This window comes from Myxine glutinosa, chromosome 6, assembly GCF_964187855.1.
Source record: "Myxine glutinosa chromosome 6, kmMyxGlut1.1, whole genome shotgun sequence".
In the NCBI taxonomy this organism is placed as follows: domain Eukaryota; kingdom Metazoa; phylum Chordata; class Myxini; order Myxiniformes; family Myxinidae; genus Myxine; species Myxine glutinosa.
The window spans coordinates 101716841-101735707 of NC_136266.1; the positions used below are offsets into that span (position 1 = coordinate 101716841).

Here is an 18867-nt window from a genome sequence, read left to right on the forward strand (position 1 = left end):
TAAACCACTAGTGCTTCATCCGAAGATGTATCTTTTAGAAATTTAATTAAATAAGTCATTTATAAAAAATTAAATAATTAATTGATTACTCAATAAATAATTAATCGATTAATCAAAAAATAATTAATAGATGAAATGATTAATCAATAAATCAAAAATATCCTTGATAGCCACATCACTTGGTCACTCATGTCCAAATATTAGCTTCCCAGCTCAAAAGGTGCCTGAGATATTGGCCAAATGAGAAAGAAAATAAATAAATGATTAATAATGAAAATAAATAAATAATAATCATAAAAAAATTAAATTATTAATCAATTTGGTCAGAGAACACATAAACTACCACTATTTCATCAGAATCTGTAACTTTAAAAAAAAAATTTTTTTGTCATTAATCGAATAATTAAATAATTAATCGATTAATTGATTAATTAATAAATCAAAAATATCCTTTGCAGCCAAATCACCTGGTCATTGGCATGTCCAAATATCAGCTTCCTAACTCAAAAGGTGCCTGAGTTAATGGTCAGAAGAGAAAGGAAATTTGATTAATTAAATAAGTACTTAATTAATCGCTAATAATTAAATAACTCCTCAATTTATTGATTAATCAAAAAAAATAAATACCGTTTTTGACAAAGGACTTGCTCACTATTGTGCCGAAATTTCAGCTTCCGAGCTCAAAGGATGGCTGAGATATCGTCCGGACAAACAAACAAGAAAGAAAACAAGTACAAATACATTCAAAGTACACCGCCCCATGCCAAATAATTAAATATCCGACAGCGCACCATTGCCGGGGCGCCTGCGGCGCCCGGCAATACCGCCGTGCAGCTCATTGAGGCTGCATTGGGAGGGAGAGGTGTACACTAATTGATTGATTAATTGTATAATTAAAATCAATAAAAGATTATCACAAAATATTTTCATAATCAATTGGCTAATCGCATAACTAAACCACTAGTGCTTCATCCGAAGATGTATCTTTTAGAAATTTAATTAAATAAGTCATTTATAAAAAATTAAATAATTAATTGATTACTCAATAAATAATTAATCGATTAATCAATAAATAATTAATAGATGAAATGATTAATCAATAAATCAAAAATATCCTTGATAGCCACATCACTTGGTCACTCATGTCCAAATATTAGCTTCCCAGCTCAAAAGGTGCCTGAGATATTGGCCAATTGAGAAAGAAAATAAATAAATGATTAATAATGAAAATAAATAAATAATAATCATAAAAAAATTAAATTATTAATCAATTTGGTCAGAGAACACATAAACTACCACTATTTCATCAGAATCTGTAACTTAAAAAAAATTTTTTTTTTTGTCATTAATCAAATAATTAAATAATTAATCGATTAATTGATTAATTAATAAATCAAAAATATCCTTTGCAGCCAAATCACCTGGTCATTGGCATGTCCAAATATCAGCTTCCTAACTCAAAAGGTGCCTGAGTTAATGGTCAGAAGAGAAAGGAAATTTGATTAATTAAATAAGTACTTAATTAATCGCTAATAATTAAATAACTCCTCAATTTATTGATTAATCAAAAAAAAAAAATACAGTTTTTGACAAAGGACTTGCTCACTATTGTGCCGAAATTTCAGCTTCCTAGCTCAAAGGATGGCTGAGATATCGTCCGGACAACCAAGAAAGAAAACAAACAAACAAGAAAGAAAGAAACCAGAGTGAAAACTGAGTACTCCCTTTCAGCGTGCGTCACTGCCGAGCCCCCTTTGGTGCCCGGCAATGACGATTTGCAATGCCTGGAGATGGCATAGGAAAGGAGCGGTGTACAAAACCATATTAAAATGGTAATTTATACCTAAATGGTATAAAGATTTTCTTACGTCCATAATACGTTTTCGATGTTCCGATAAAATCATGATCCATTAAGATTTGGAATAGTTTACTTTCACCATGGAGGTTTTACCAAATGACAAAATGATCAGTTTAAATGAATGGATGTAGGTGTGCAATGGAAGAGTGGAGGTGTGCAGGTCACACAACCGATGGATAACTACTAGCAATGATCTGATGGACTCGGAGTGAGTGTTTAACCACCACCACCACCACCACCACCACCACCACCACCATCACCACCACCACCATCACCACCACCACCATAACCACCATCACCACCATCATCACCATCACCAACACCACCATCACCACCACCGCCACCACCACCACCATCACCACCACCGCCACCATCACCACCATCACCACCATCACCATCACCACCACCACCACCACCACCACCACCACCACCATCACCACCACCACCACCACCACCACCATCACCACCACCATCACCACCACCACCACCACCACCATCACCACCACCACCACCACCATCACCACCTCCACCACCACCACCATCACCACCTCCACCACCACCACCACCACCACCACCACATCTCGTATGATGTGCGTCTGACACATTGAGTGCTTGGGACGTGTTGGCGTTGGCGCTTTTTAAAGGCTCGTCCATTCACAAGGCGTGGGCCGGACATGTTTGGTTTGTTCCATTGAAAAGGGCGTCCGTAGTGCGTATCCAGTACAAGTACAGTACGGATGCATGGCCCAGAAGAGATGCACGAATTGTCCATGAAGTGCGATCTAACACGTACGTTCGAAGGGATATTTTTTTGTTTTTAGATAATTCGTACACAAAGCGAATTGAATGTACAGGTGGTAAATCGGATGATTGGTGCACAGGGCGGACACCATGGGTCATGCACGATCCACCCAGTCATTGTTGTGAAACGGGGTCAATTGGAAGGGGTGGGCGGGAAAAAAAACTGGGGAAATGATGTTGAAATGACACCACGTGTGCCGTGCCGTGCCGTGCCTTTTGCCGTGCCACCCATGCCGTGCCGTGCCTTTTGCCGTGCCACCCATGCCGTGCCGTGCCTTTTGCCGTGCCACCCATGTCGTGCCTTTTGGCGTTACAAACTGTAGGCCTGCGTGGTTTATATACCGTGTACGAGTGACACGTGACAAATCCTTATCCTGATACTGATAGTGTGCGTGGTGTATATACCGTGTACGAGTGACACGTGACCGGTCCTGGGAGTGCGCGTGTGGTGTACTGCGTGAGGCATGTACGTGCCGTGTACGTGCGACACAGCGTATATCGCGACGCGCCGTATACGTGTGGAGTATTGTGTACGTGCCGTGCGCACGCAGCGAACCGCCCACTGCGCAACATGGCGACGGGCCCGCCCGGCCCGGGCCGCTCGCCGCCCGCCGCGGTAAGCATCGGCCGGAGTCCGCGCAGCCGCCTCTCCACCCTTTCTCTGAGACCACAACTCGGTATTCCCTCCTTTCCCTCGGCGCCATGATCCTGACGGGCCTGACTCGGGTTCTCTTCTTCCTCCGCTAACCCGATAGTGGCTCGGCTTGTCCAGGGTTCAACGGTTCATCCTCGTCTCTTATCGCTATCTCTTTGTCCCCCGTGTGTCTGCCTGTCTTATCGCTATCTCTTTGTCCCCCGTGTGTCTGCCTGTCTTTTCGCTCACGCCTATTTGTCTTGCTGTGCGATTGTGCGTCTCCATTTTCGTGTCTGTTTCGCTCATGCCCACCATTCCCTCTGACCACGGCGGGCTATATGTATATATATATATATGTGTGTGTCCATGCATCCATCACATCTCCAACAGCACACTTCACATCGGTCCATCCATTATTTGCATGTGATGGTCTTCACACATCCCGGTTCTCCTACTCGTACACCCATCCTCCTCTCGTCATTCTCTATATTCATCCATTGATTCCATGGAGATGTTTATTGTTTAAATCTACCTTGTCCGACCTACATCACAATAAGTTCAATAAGAATCCTTGTTTTTCTGACCACCAATTCCATACATCCACCTGTCTGACTCAGTGTTTCATCTTTGAATCAATCGATCAATACATACATACTGATCTTATCCTCCCTGTAACTAATGTACCACGTGACCTCTCATATCTTCTGTCCACCTGCGTAATATCCACTACTGTACCACCCTTGTCTTGCAAATCTCCATTTGCTCCTCTTCTACGTCTTTTTTTCATCCAGTGTCTTTGTATGTCCTGTCTAGACTTATTTGTTGATCTACTCTCTGTCTTGTCTGTCTTCAGTGTGCCCCTCCACCTGCACACAGCTTGCTGGTCATATACTCATGTATGACTTTTTAAGACAACAACCACCCATCATCATCTTATGTCTGTACCTTTATTGCCGGCACTATCCCAATAGCTTTGCTCTGTCCGCATGCTCAATCTATCTCCATCATTGGTGCTGTTGGAGCTGCACTTGATTGGGTGTGGCTGGAAAGCAATGCTTCTGCTTCGGCTTCTGCTTCAGCCTCTGCTTCTGCTTCTGCTTCTTCATGGCTTTGCAGCCCCTACCCTCTTCTTACTTGCAGACGTTGCACACATTTGCACATGCACACGAGTCAAGTTGTTGAGTTGAGCCCTTGTCCACCCTGTGCGTCCTTCCCTACCCCTTATTCTTCCCCACATCCCTTATTTGTCCAAGCCTCCCTCTATATTGTCCCTCAAGCCTCAACCCTGCTGTTCCCGTTCTTATGTTCTCACTCATCCACGAGCCTAAACTTTGAAAACAAACAACAAAAATCCATTGCAATGTTGAGATCATAGCAGTCTTGCCATTTGTGGGATGCTGTTGTAGCGCTTCTCAATGTTTCTTTATTCTTGATATAGCTCAGCATCCTTACCTCGTATGTTTGCTCCTCAACCAGCCTCTTACAATGCACATGCCGTTTTTTCCCCCCTCCTTGCCCAGTGTGAAATGCGCAGTGGGGTCCAGTCTCTGGCCTGGCCAGGTCCCCGGACAGTGTCTTTGATTAAAGGTCCGCAAGGGTTTGGTTTCACGCTGCGCCACTTCATCGTGTACCCTCCCGAATCTTTGCACTCTCTCCAAAAGGTACACGCATCCACTGTGCCATCTTCGAACATCATGCTGTCACTCATTCGTACTCTGCATAGCCTGGTGTTGGCTTAGCGGTTAGGGTGCCGGCTTGGGATCCTAGGATCCTGGGTTCGAATCCCGGTCGATCGCTGAATTAACGCCAGGGGGGTTGACTCAGCCTGTCATCCTTCCGAGGTCGGCTAATTGAGTACCAGCTTGCTGGGGATGAATGATCCCGGTGTGTACCCCAATTTAGAATAGGTACACCGTATCCCTGCGCATCGTAAGAGGCGACCAAGGGTTGGCGTCAGGAAGGGCATCCGGCCATAAAAACATTGCCTCAAACAGGGAACCATGATTGTCATGGGGCCCACAAGGCTAACCCCCGCTCTAGCGGGGAAAATGGCCTTAAAACGATCATTCATTCATTAATTAATATTCACTCATTCGTACTCTGCATATCCCCTTGCACTGCAATAACTCAACTCTTCTGTTTCCCACAGGATGAGGATGGCAAGGATGAAATGGCACGAAGATTTCGCGGTATGTCCCTTGTTACGCGTGTACCCCTTTGCTTGTCTTCTTCTTATATTATCACCACCCTTTAAAAAAAACAAAAAAACAGGAGCTTTTGTAATCGGCTACGTATGTCTGTCTGCTTACCTCCGTCACCGAAGGTGGATGGAGGTTATGTTTTCACCCCTGTCTGTTTGTTTGTCTGTCTGTGAACAAGATATCTCAAAAAGATGCTGACTGATTCGGAAAAGAATAGGCAGAGAGGTTCAAGACAAGAATAGAAATAGCAGAGATCAACGTTCAAGACAAGAAGGCAGGAATTGTATGTGATAAGGATGAAATGATTCGATTTTGGTGAAGATCCGGATTCGGCTAGTATAATTTTTTACAAAGTGGTTCTTCATCATTGGGAGATAGGGCCAAAAACGACATATAGAAGGATATGTCGAAAAGTTGTGGACGGATTTGGACGAAACATGGTGGACAAGTTGGGTGTGTGACAAGGAAAAATTGGTTCCATTTTGGTGAAGATCTGAATATGGATTTGGATACGGTAATTATTTAATTTTTAAGTGATTCTTCACCATTGAGTAATAGGGCCAAAATCAATACATAGCAGGATATCTCAAAAAGTTATTGACTGATTTGGATGAAACTTTGTGGAGAGGTTTGGTGTGTGTCGAGAATTAATCGATTCGATTTTGGTGAAGATCTGGATCTCGATTAGGATATGAGGATTATTAAATTTTTAGGTGATTCTTCACCATTGAGAGATAGGGCGAAAAGCGATTGTATAACATGAGATTTAAAAACGTTATGGACGAGTTATGACTAAACTTAGTGGACGAGTTGGTTAGGTGCCAAGAACAAGCCGATCAGATTTTGGTTCAGGCCTGAATCCAGATCCAGCTTATCATTGGGATACAAAACAAACTGCTCAGCCTGGCGGAGGTATGCTCTCTACCGAGTGCCGTTCTAGTTGTGTTTGTTTGTCTGTCCGTCATGTCATCTCCTCCTAAACAGTTGTATCTAAATTCACCAAACCTGGTCGTTATGATCACCACATGACAAGGTGCGAGAGCAATATCATTTTTGGCCCCACCTCCTTTAGCAGGGTCAAAAGGTCGAATACCAAAAATTGCAATTACGGGCACATTTTTAGACGTTTTTTAATTAACCTTTGTATATGCAATCAACATTGGGAGGCACATGAAATATTTAACAATTGTTGTGTTCGACCCTTGGATTTGATCCCACGTGGTGTGGACTTGGGGTCACCGGGGTAAAAATGGGGAAAAAATTTTTTGCCTCCAAATTTGATAAATGAGTCATTCCTGGTGGAACTTTTTGCCATCTGTGAACCTTGCTTTAGGTGGGAAGCGTGTGATGGCACGCTCTAGTTTTAACGATTCACCTGATTTCAGGTTGTTTCAATCGATGACGTAAGGCTCAGTGGAATGTAAGTCCTCTTTGGCCTTTTATTGTAGATAATCGCAGATTGACTTGTATTGTCAGTCTGAGCGTCTGGTGTAGACTGGCACGCCCTTCAGTGTGGTTGGCATATGCCTTTTATTTTATTATTTATTGCAACTTGTAATTTTAATACTTCTCAATTGGCCAGCTTGCTGGGATGAATGATCCCGGTGTGTACCCCGGTTTAGAATAGGTACACCGTATCTTTGCGCATCGTAAGAGGCGACTAAGGGTTGGCGTCAGGAAGGGCATCCGGCCATAAAAACATTGCCTCAAACAGGGAACCATGATTGTCATGGGGCCCGCAAGGCTAACCCCCGCTCTAGCGGGGAAAATGGCCTTAAAACGATCATTCATTCATTCATTCATTTTTTCAATTGGCCAAATGAAGGCTTCATTGTCTTATGATGAGTGAGTACCTCTTCTGGAGGAGTGTGTACTCAACCGTGGAAAGCAAGGATCGTATAACCCTGAAGTTGCAGTCACACTCTCGGCATCAACCACCGCATTCTGACAGAGAAGTGCGATTGATCTGGCGAATCTCCTTTAACTTCTACTGTACCGCAATCAAACCGAACTGAAATGAACAGAACAAGTGACGTTCAAGACAAGAAGGCAGGAATTTTATAAATTTGGTCATTTAATCCTGGCACACAATGGTTTGCCCCTTTTTGAAAGTCATTGTGGAATCTTTACTGTCAAGAGAGTTGTAACAGGTAGCATGATCCTTTTGCTGTTGTCGCTGAACTTTCACAACTTGGAAAAAAATACACATCCAGATTGTTGTTTTGCTTTCCTTTTTTCTTTTTATTGGTAAAGTTCTTTAATAATAGTTTCATCTTCATATCTCCAGCAGCATTACCACCTAGATGCAAGGTTAGGAGGTCTCTAGCTGCTGTAAATCCGGGGCTGTCTTCTCCTCACGGGTAATGTAGATCCGTTCAGGCATCTTCTTCCAGTAGAGGGCCGTTTCATCCACATTGAAGACTTGCTTAGGTGAATGGCTGCCTTCCTTAATTATTTTCTTCAGATAGTCCGGAGATTTTCAGCTGCTGTAGTATCGGCACTAGCCGCCTTTCCGGATATCTTGACGTTATGCTGCTGGAAGCACCTATTGAACTGATCAAACGATCCCCGACTTGCTGTGAACGTCTGTTTGTGATCCTTTACCTTGGTCTCTCTTCAAATCGTCATGCAAACTTTTTGCCTTAGCATGTATCACGAGCAAACACAGAGGTTTTGTTATGTTGGTTTGTTCACCAAGTGGTAATGGTAGCACTAAGAGGTGTTACAGGGCTGACAGAATGGCCTAGAGCCCTAGACATTGAGGTACGCACACTCGCCTCAAAGCTGTGAAGCTTTGGAACGAATTCTGACCCAGCTACTAACTGTCATCCCGGTGTTTCACCGGGAGGGTGATTAATCAATGTGTGTGCCGTCCATTGGATGGACGTTAAACAGGCGTCCCTTCTGCCAACTTTAATTGGTGACGTTAAAGATCCCACGGTGTCCTTCGCAAAGAGTAGGTGAGCTAGTCAGCACCATGGCCAAATTCCACATTATGGCCCTAACCAACAGAGGACTTTGTATCAGCGGCACAGCCGTGCCCTCAGTCAATGATGCTACCCCGCAGCATTGTGCTGCATACTAATGAAGAAGAAGCTGTGTTACACACTGAGTACAGTCAGTCGTCCCTTGATTAACGCTGCTTTGTTAAAATGCGCTCTCTCTCTCTCTCCTGTCGGATTTTTTTTCTCTCTCCTGTCGGATTTTTTTTCTCTCTCCTGTCGGATTTTTTTTCTCTCTCCTGTCGGATTTTTTTTCTCTCTCCTGTCGGATTTTTTTTCTCTCTCCTGTCGGATTTTTTTATTCTCTCCTGTCGGATTTTTTTTCTCTCTCCTGTCGGATTTTTTTTCTCTCTCCTGTCGGATTTTTTTTCTCTCTCCTGTCGGATTTTTTTTCTCTCTCCTGTCGGATTTTTTTTTCTCTCTCCTGTCGGATTTTATTTTTCTCTCCTGTCGGATTTTTTTTTTCTCTCTCCTGTCGGATGTTTTTTTCTCTCCTGTTGGATTTTTTTTCTCTCCTGTCGGATTTTTTTTCTCTCTCCTGTCGGATTTTTTTTCTCTCTCCTGTCGGATTTTTTTTTCTCTCTCCTGTCGGATTTTTTTTTCTCTCCTGTCGGATTTTTTTTTTCTCTCTCCTGTCGGATGTTTTTTTCTCTCCTGTTGGATTTTTTTTTTTTCTCTCCTGTCGGATGTTTTTTTTTCTCCTGTCGGAAAAGACTCTTTTTCAAGCAAAAGTCTAATGCGAGAACAGGCAACATACATCAGTCTAATCTCTTATCTGAACTACGTGCTCATCCAATGGGTACAGAGTGTGCTGATCAGTGGTCAGCCAATCAGTGCATCGCTCCGCTGGTTGTGAACACTCTCCTCGCGCTCGTGCTTACAGCACCGTGGCAACTCTTTAATTCTCCTTATTTGTGCATAATTTTGTGAGCCCAATTGAACCGTAATGTCTGCAAAAAGGATTGCAGGTGATGTGCTTGTAATGTGGCCAAGCAGTGAAGGAGAAGCATAAATTTGGTTGTGAAAATGCAGGTTATATGGAGGCTGGTGAGCATCAGGCTAAAATCTGTCAGGGGCTTGGGTTTGGCTATATCCACAACTAGAACCATTCTGAAGAACAAGGACATGATAAGAACTTCTGTGCATTGCACTTCTTTATTTGTTTCACCGAAGATAACCCATTCTAGGAGCGTTTTTAAAATTTAACGCTGTTCCGACTGAATGCATTAGTAGGTACACCACCGTATCTTCTTGTCTTATTGTTTTTATTGATAAATTGATTTAAAACATTTATCACGTGTACACAATCATTATTTGTGCTATTACCAATATCCCAATGAAGTGCTGATATCGCACACAGGTAAGAAATTGCACTGTCTGTCAAAACACATCTCCATTGGGCTCATGTTATAATTACCTTATTTAGCGCTGTTTTGATTTGTGCTCAGTTTTCAGGAACACACCCCAAGCTTTAATCATGGTAAGACAGCGCTAACCCTGATCTTGTCGGTATTACTCCGAATTGTTCTCACAGTGGTCGGAGTAAGACCGAGAGCGACGCTAATATTTACCGCACGTTCTCCTGCATCAAAACACCTTAACACCTCTAATTTAGTAGCCAAACTGATGGTTTTCTTGTTTTGATAAAGCTCGGAACTCCACTATCTGCTCGGTCTTTGACTCGTGATGCTGGGTGATTCTAAAAAAAATACTTTTACCGACACAACATGAACAACAATGGCTGCCACAATGAGCTTATACTGTACATACTCTGGATGGGCTTATACACCAGTATTTATGGTACAGCTTGTACACCAGTATTTACGGAAAGGCTTATACACCGGTATTTATGGTACGGCTTATACCCCGGTATTTATGGTACAGCTTGTACACCAGTATTTACGGAAAGGCTTATACACCGGTATTTATGGTATGGCTTTTACACCGGAATTTATGGTACGGCTTATACACCGGTATTTATGGTACAGCTTGTACACCGGTATTTACGGTACGACTTGCACACTGGTATTTGTGGTATGGCTTGTACATCAGTATTTCGGTATGGCTTATACACCGGTATTTATGGTACAGCTTATACACCAATATTTATGGTTCAACTGGTACACCGGTATTTACCGGCTTACGGTGCGGCTTGTACACCGGTATTTATGGTACGCCTTATGCACCGGTATTTACGGTATGGCTTATACACCATTATTTACGGCAAGGCTTATACACCCGTATTTGTGCTAAGGGTTGTACACCGGTATTTACTGTAAGGCTTATACACCCGTATTTGTGGTATGGCTTATTCTGTAGCTTTATTAAAACCGTTAGTTTTGCTGCAAAATTAGAGGTGTTGATGCAGGTAGGAGTGCGATAGATATCTACTGTACACGACCCATTATAACGGAACGTTGCTCAACTTTTAAACATGGATGTTCATCAATAGATTGACGATGTAATAACAAAACAACGTTAGCCAGGACGACATTACGTGAGGACTTGCTGTACTCAAAGGCAAAACACTGCCTCCTTTTCATCCTTGCAGTTCTTGTTTTCATCTGTTATTTAATATATTATTGGTACTAGCAACGGTACCCGCCCTACGGGCGGGGCTTCAATTGGGAGGCCCAAATGAAAAGGCAAAATATCAGGAATTTAAGGTTTTTAATTTTTTAAAAATGATTTATATAAACATCCGTTAAATAATATCACATGCAAATCATCATGCACTCTAATCATCTGCACCTCTAATCATCATCAAATCATGCAAATCATGTGGCAAGGGTGCCCGGAGGGCGTGAATGGTGTTGGTGTCCTGTTTTCTGAGGAGCTTGTAGACAGTGTGGTGAGTGTGATTAGAGTGAGTGATAGGTTGATGATGGTGAAAATGATGATTGGAAAGCTCTTGGTGAACGTCATCTCGGGATATGCTCCGCAGGTTGGTCGGAGCGATGAAGAGAAGGACAAGTTCTGGTGTGTGATAGAGAAGCTGATGGAAAACGTGAAAGATGAGGAAGTTGTTGTGGTAGGAGGAGACCTAAATGAACATGTGGGAAGGAGTATGGACGGTTTTGAGGGAGTTCATGGAGGTTACGGATATGGTGTGAGAAATGGAGAAGGTGAAAGGATTTTGGAGTTTGCTGATGGAGCTGATTTGTTGATTTGTAATACTCAGTTCCAGAAAGAGGATAATAAGCTTGTTACATACACGTCAGGTGGGTCGACGACAACCCTTGACTACCTGATGGTGCGTAGGCGAGATAGGGGGCACCTCCGGGACACAAAGGTGATCCCGGGGGAGGAGGCTGTTTCACAGCACCACTTGGTTGTCTGCGACATAAGGGTGAAAGGTGCGAGGAGAGCTCGGCGGGTGAAGTACCAACCGAGAATGAAGGTGTGGAGGTTGAAAGAGTTGACAGTAAGGGAGGCATTACAAGAGAGGCTGAGTAGGGTAGAGGATGATGTTGTTGAGCTTGAACCTGGTTGGATGTCGATGAAAGATAGTCTGTTGGGAGCCGTTGGTGAGGTATGTGGATGGACAAAAGGACCACCGAGGCACTTGGAAACATGGTGGTGGGATGAGGGAGTTGGAAAGAGGATTGACGAGAAGAGGAAGAAGTTCAAGGAGTGGCAGAAGGCGAAGGGTACGGGAGCAGAAAAAGCAGAGCATGAAAGTTATAAGGCAGCCAAGAAGGCTGCAAAGAAAGAGGTAGCAAAGGCACAGGAGGCATGTAGGAAAATGTTCGGAGAAAGCTTGGATTCGGAAGAGGGTCAGAGAGGGGTATTCAGGATTGCAAAGCAGATAGCGAAAGAGAGGTGTGATGTGATGGGGGTGAGTTGCTTGAAGGATGAAGTGGGACAAATCGTTGTGGACCCAGATGGAATTAAAGGAAGATGGAAAAGATATATGGAAATGCTGTTGAATACAGAGAATGAATGGGATGGCAACATACAGAGTAACCCAGTTTTAGGACCGGCAGAGAAGATAACTGAGAAGGAAGTTGAGGAAGCGATAAACGCAACGAAGAGTAGAAAAGCGGGAGGGCCGACGGGAGTTGTGGGAGATATGTTGAAGGCAGCAGGAAGTTGGGGTGTGAAGAGAATGACAGAGATCTGTAATCTGGTGGTGAAAGAAGGCCACATTCCAGTGGATTGGGAACTGAGTACCCTCGTCCCTCTATACAAGGGGAAAGGTGACGCTCTGGAGTGTGGCTCGTACCGAGCGATAAGGTTATTGGAGCATGGAATGAAGGTATTGGAAAGGGTGTTGGAGAGGAGGATAAGGAAGAAGGTGAAGAGCGACGAAATGCAGTTTGGATTTATGCCAGGAAGAGGAACGACAGACGCGCTCTTTATTGTGAGGCAGTTGCAGGAGAAGTACATGGAGAAGAAGAAGAAGTTGTTTCTTGGGTTTGTTGATCTGGAAAAAGCATTCGATAGGGTTCCACGCGAAGCAGACTTCCTCTCTGGTCGTAGTCAACGTGTGGCCCTGAATGGATTTCTCTCATCTCCCCTTCCTGTTCAGGCTGGAGTTCCCCAAGGAAGTGTGCTGGGCCCTGTGCTTTTTCTGGTCTTTATCAATGATCTCTCTGACTCTCTGGAAAATCCTCTCTATCTCTTTGCTGATGACTCCACTCTCTGCCGCTCCATTCCTCTTCCCTCAGATAGGCAGTCTGCAGCCTCCTCACTCTCTGAAGACCTGGACAAAATCACAGACTGGTCAAACAAGTGGAACATGTCTTTCAATCCTGCCAAATCTCACTCTCTTACTATGTCTCTCCGGAAAGATCGACTGGACAACCCTCCCATCTACTTTCTCAACAATCCTCTCCAAGAAGTTCTGTCACTCAAGCTTTTGGGTCTCACTATCTGCCATGATCTTTCTTGGGAAAACCACATTTCCAAGCTGGCCTCCAAAGCCAGTCGCCGACTGGGCATCCTCCGTCGTGCGAAGTCCTTCCTCGGCACACCTGAGCTCCTCACCACATACAAGGCTTTCATCCGCAGCTCAATGGAATACTGTTCTCCCCTATGGGCTGGTGCTCCTGCCTCACACCTGGCTCGGCTTCACGCTGTTGAATCCAAAGCTTTCAAAATCATTGGAATCTCCCGCGATGAAGCTATCTCTGAGGGCCTTTCACTCACTCACCGCAGGCAGGTAGGTGGTCTTTCTGTCTTCTACCGACTCCTCTCCGGCCTTGCACCCCCAGCTCTCTCTGTGCTCTGTCCCCCAAATATTCCTACAGGTCGCACAAGATCTGCCAGCAACCCTCTGATGGTTAAACTGCCGAAATCTCGGCTCTCCGCTCACCTTCACTCTTTCATTCCTCTTTTCTCCCGCCTCTGGAACAAACTCCCTCACTCCCTTCAATCCCACTCCTCCCTCCAGGTCTTTAAAACAGCTGTTCACCACCATCTCTTATCTTCCCCCATCCAAAACCTTGATCTTTTCTACCCCCGCTAATTCACCCCAGATCCACCTTGTTTGAAATTCCAACTTCTTTCCTGGAAGTCCTGGCAGTGTCCATATGTTTTATACCTCTCCCACTGCCCCCTTCCCACGCCCCCCCCCCCCCCCCAAAGCCCTCGCCCTCTCTCAGATCTCTCGATGTCTCCATGTCTCTCGGTCCCTGCTCTCAAATGTTGTGTTTGTGTCCTTCCCCCTCTCTCCCCATCTTGTCTACCGCTCCCTATGTTATATGTTTTATGTGTCGGTTTGTCTTTCTGTGTGTTCATGTGATTAATGTTCGCTCTTTCACGAGCCTCGATATTGTATACAAAAAAAAAAAAAAAAAAAAAAATGGTTGATCAGAGTAGTGATGGCAATGTACAAAAGAGCGCGCACAGCTGTAAGGAGGAAGGACGGGAACAGTGGTGAGTTTGAGGAGAAGGTGGGAGTGCATCAGGGGTCGGTACTAAGTCCACTACTATTTGTAGCTGTGATGGAGGTGCTGGCTCAGAACGTAAAGGAGGGTTTACCGTGGGAGTTGTTGTATGCAGATGATCTGGTGTTGATTGCGGAAGTATGGATGGACTGAAGGAAAAGATGAACAAGTGGAAGGAATGTATGGAGACAAAAGGTCTGAAGGTGAATATAGGGAAGACAAAGGTGATGGCAAGTCGTAAAGCATGTGGTGAGGTGGAAAGAACTGGGAAGTGGCCCTGTGCTGTGTGCAGGAAGGGTGTCGGAGTGAACTCCATTCAGTGTACAATGTGCGCTGAGTGGGTTCATCAAAAATGTAGTGGTCTGAGAGGGTCATTAACCAGTGTGGCAGCTACATTCAAATGTAAGGTGTGCACAGAGGGAGCTGCAGATGGAGGAAATGTTGAGTTGGATCTTGGAGACGGCGTGAAGCTGGAAGGTGTGAAAACATTTTGCTACCTCGGAGACATGCTGAATGGAGAAGGTGGATCAGACTCGGCAACGGTTGCTCGAGTGAGATGTGCATGGAAGAAGTTTCGGGAACTGAGTGGCGTGCTGATGAGGAGGGGAGTGTCGTTGAAGCTGAAGGGAAAGGTGTATGCTGCATGTGTGAGAAGTGTTATGATTTATGGGAGCGAGACATGGGTAATGAACGTAGAGCAGCAACGAAGGTTGGAAAGGGTGGAAATGCGAATGGTTCGGTGGATGTGCGGAGTATCGTTGAGAGAGAGGAAGACAAATGATGAATTGCGAAAGATGATGGGAATAGAGCCTGTGATTGATGCTGTGAAGAGGAACAGGTTGAGATGGTTTGGTCATGTGTTGAGGAAGGATGAAAGTGACTGGTTGAGAAGAGTGATGGAAATGAATGTAGAAGGAAGTAGAGGACGGGGAAGACCGAGAAAGACTTGGCTGAAGATGGTGGAAGAAGAAATGCGGGCAAGGGGGTTAATAAGGAGAGATGCAGAAAATAGGGCAAAATGGAGAAGATTGTCATCGGGACCGCAAGGCTAACCCCCGCTCTAGCAGGGAAAATGGCCTTAAAATGCATGTTGTTGTTGTTGTTGTTGTTGTTGTTGTATGCAAATCATCAAAATCTAAACAGTATTTGTAGAATTTCAATAAAAGCCACATCACTGTTCATAGTGGTAAATATTATTCCATTGTGTTTGGAAAAAGTGGAAAATTGGAAAAATTAGAAAAATTGGAAAAAATTTGGCGGGGCTTCAATTGGGAGGCGCAAATGATTATTTAAACGATTATTTCATGACGCTCATTGTTACGCTCATTAAACGTTCATTAAACGATTACGAAAATAAAAACGAAAAACATTACGAATTTACGTTCACACCGTCACGTCAAACACTACCGTGAACACAAACATCGTCACAATGAAGACATCGTCACAATGAAAACATCGTCACTTAAATGATTTGTATTTCATGACGCTCATTCTTACGCTCATTAAACGTCCATGAAACATTAAACGTTCGTTAAAGGATTACGAAAATAAAAACGAAAAACATTACGAAATTACGTTCTCACCGTCACATCAAACACTACCGTGAACACAAACATCGTCACAACATCGTCACAATGAAAACATCGTCACAATGAACGTTATGCGAACGCGAATGTTATGCGGGAGTCCAAACCTGAGAATGCTGGAGACCAAAGCTGAAATTGGAAAAACTAAATAGCCTATTTTACTCCTGGAGATCTCAGGATTACCCACCCAAAATATCGTTGCGATCGGTTCAGCAGTTTTTGCGGTACCTTCGAACAGACGGACAGACGGACGGACATTTGGTGGATTATAGTAAGATAAAGGTTGCAAGACTTTAGAGTTCATATATTTCACTTGTATCAATTAATTTAAGGTTTTCTTTTTGTTGCTAAGACTATGTTTTTATGAACCCGGAAATCCTAGATTTCCAAGATTTGTGTGCATCATGTGTAATAGGTTTGTCATCAAGCGATGATGTATATGATCTTAAACTGTTCAAAGTTGAGCCTTGTTTTAAACTTCATTACATTTGTGTCGCAGCACATAAGAATGCATCGCCTCGACTACAGGATTGGTCAGGGAAAGTTTTTGGCGCAAGCCTTTGGGGAACTGGCTGGCCAACCATGCCTGACGTTCAAGTGGATGTGGCAGGAATTTGTAATTTGTTCAGGGTGCCGGAAATAACTCGCCTATTCTTTGTGAAAGATACCTTGGGATGTTTAACATCCACGAACACCTCCAGTACTGATATATGGGTCCTTCCGGATTGATGTCCTTCTGATGGGCTGCACACTCAATGCCTCATACTACATATTAAAAGCCAGGGTGACGGTTTATGTATTGGTTGAGATTCAAAACAGGATGGGCAGCTTAAAAGTGAGTGTGCATACCTCTCAGCTATCCTGCCAGCCTCAATCCTTGCTAAAAGGTTATGGAGATCACCTCTGGCTGAACATGAATCTTAATGTCTAATGTTAGCTATTTGTAAATAAATGCAAAAAATTTAAATAACAGTAATTTGATTTCATGATATAACCATGAGACTTTGATCATTAACAAAAATATAAAGGGACACACTATAAAATACTTAATTATTTTTGGTTTGATAATTTCACAACGATTAAGTTTAACAATAAAATCTCCATACTCAAAAAAGGGAGTAACCAACAACACGACCCATAATGATGATGATACATGCCAAACTCTTTACATAGCATTGCTGTTGCCAAAACAGACTCTGAAACGCCAGGATGACAGTTTATAGCTGGGTTGAGATTCGAACCCAGGCTGGACAGCTCAGAGGCGAGTTTGCGTACCTCGAGGCTGAAACACCAGGATGTTTTAAAGTTTCATAATCATGTATGAAATCACTTATCGTGACCATGGCTAAATATTTTTTTTCATGCCATCATAGGGACTTCACAACCCCAATAAAAATTTACAACAATTTTAGCATAAATCCTTCTTCCATAACTATATATATATATTGTTGTGTCCGTAGCTAGTTAACGCCAGCCTTGGACGGATGAGCCGAGCAGCCTTAACTCGCGAGGCGACCTCCTGATTATGGCAGTTGTTGCGCGCACACGAGATGGAAAAGACACGAAGCGTTTAATTACATGAACACATGGGTTTAATCCGAAACCCAAACAAAGAACACGACAAATAAAAATGTACCAATAACGATTTATAATCAAATAAGGCACGGAATGAAAACACAAAAATAAAGCTGAGGTAAAAGGCTAAGTTGAGGATCCTCACACACGGACACAAACACGCACACACAGGGAAAAGTAAGAAAATAATAATTCCCACTCTCTGGCACTTAGCTGTCCCCAATGGATCAATCGTGTTGGTAAGGTCGGGGCTGTTGATGCCCTCAGCCACCAGGCGGAAAACCTGGCAAAAATGGCGATGTCGTGGGCGTCCAGGGATGAGGTGCGTCGTGAAGACGGCCCTCTTTCTTTCTCCTCCACTTGGGAAGGACAGCGTGGCATTCAGCTCCCTTATGATCGCCACACAAAACCAAAAGAAAACTTCTCACAGAGAAAGCCAAAATGGCCAAGCTCCTTCACCAACCATTCACTTCTCCTTCGGTGAGAAACAATCGCGAAGCTTCCTCTTCGAGCTCGCCCACGTCATCCGGCTGTGTTACTTGGGAGGTGTGGCCTGTCGGCCCTGTTCCCCCACCCACCGAACCATGGTAGCTCCGCCTCTCTTGGGCAGGTCTTCACTGCATCGTGTCCATGGAGCATGATTAGCTTGGCCGGCTGCCATTTTACTTGACTGGCGGTACTGGCAAAAATGTTAGAGATGGCCTCAGAAGGTTTCATGCACGGGAAATTAAACTTAAACTCCATTACGAATTAACACGTCATCATCCCTCGTATGATGAACATTAAAACACAACCTTAAGCTACATTTTTCCCTACTTAGTGCATCGAAATGCTCCCACACGTCACACAGTCCATGCTATTTCCTATGCAATCCTACCTTTCCTACGGTATTCTCTTACCTAACCCCATAAACGTAACAATATATACATGTACAGGTACATACATATAAATATATTGTTGTGGATCTCCAACGTCGGCCTTCCCCTTTACCAAGAGGGCGTTAATCCCTTGTCCTTTTACTGGCCGACGTGATCCCGGGGCTATCACGTTCCTTCCGGTCGGTGTTAAATAGGGTTGTTGGTCGAATTAGTCCTATTACCTAAGTACTAACACTGGCCGTGAAACAAGGAAAACAAGCGTTACGCCTAGGTCCCCCGTCGGTGAAGTGATGTGAGTTGACAAAGTGGAAGACGCAGAAAACATGCTATGATATGATATTTCGCTCACAAGGTTCAGACATACATGGAGGTGGCCATCTTGGATTTTGACGTAGTGACCCAATTTTCAATGGCGTTCTTCCTTATGCCTAGATACACCCA

General features: G+C 43.8%; 1 protein-coding gene across 3 annotated transcripts in view; it reads left to right on the forward strand.

Moving 5' to 3' along the window:
• The first annotated feature begins 3217 nt into the window (after positions 1 to 3217).
• ARHGAP21 (Rho GTPase activating protein 21) overlaps positions 3218 to 18867 on the forward strand; it is a 176340-nt gene continuing 160690 nt past the window's right edge. For 2 of the 3 annotated variants that reach the window (XM_078780265.1, XM_078780266.1), the window contains exons 1-3: positions 3221 to 3275; positions 4814 to 4954; positions 5443 to 5482. In XM_078780265.1, the coding sequence (XP_078636391.1) occupies positions 3231 to 3275; positions 4814 to 4954; positions 5443 to 5482 (226 nt within the window). In that variant the 5' untranslated portion in view covers positions 3221 to 3230. Of the gene's footprint in view, positions 3276 to 4813; positions 4955 to 5442; positions 5483 to 18867 lie in introns of all 3 variants that reach the window. The other variant, XM_078780267.1, reaches the window with a different exon arrangement.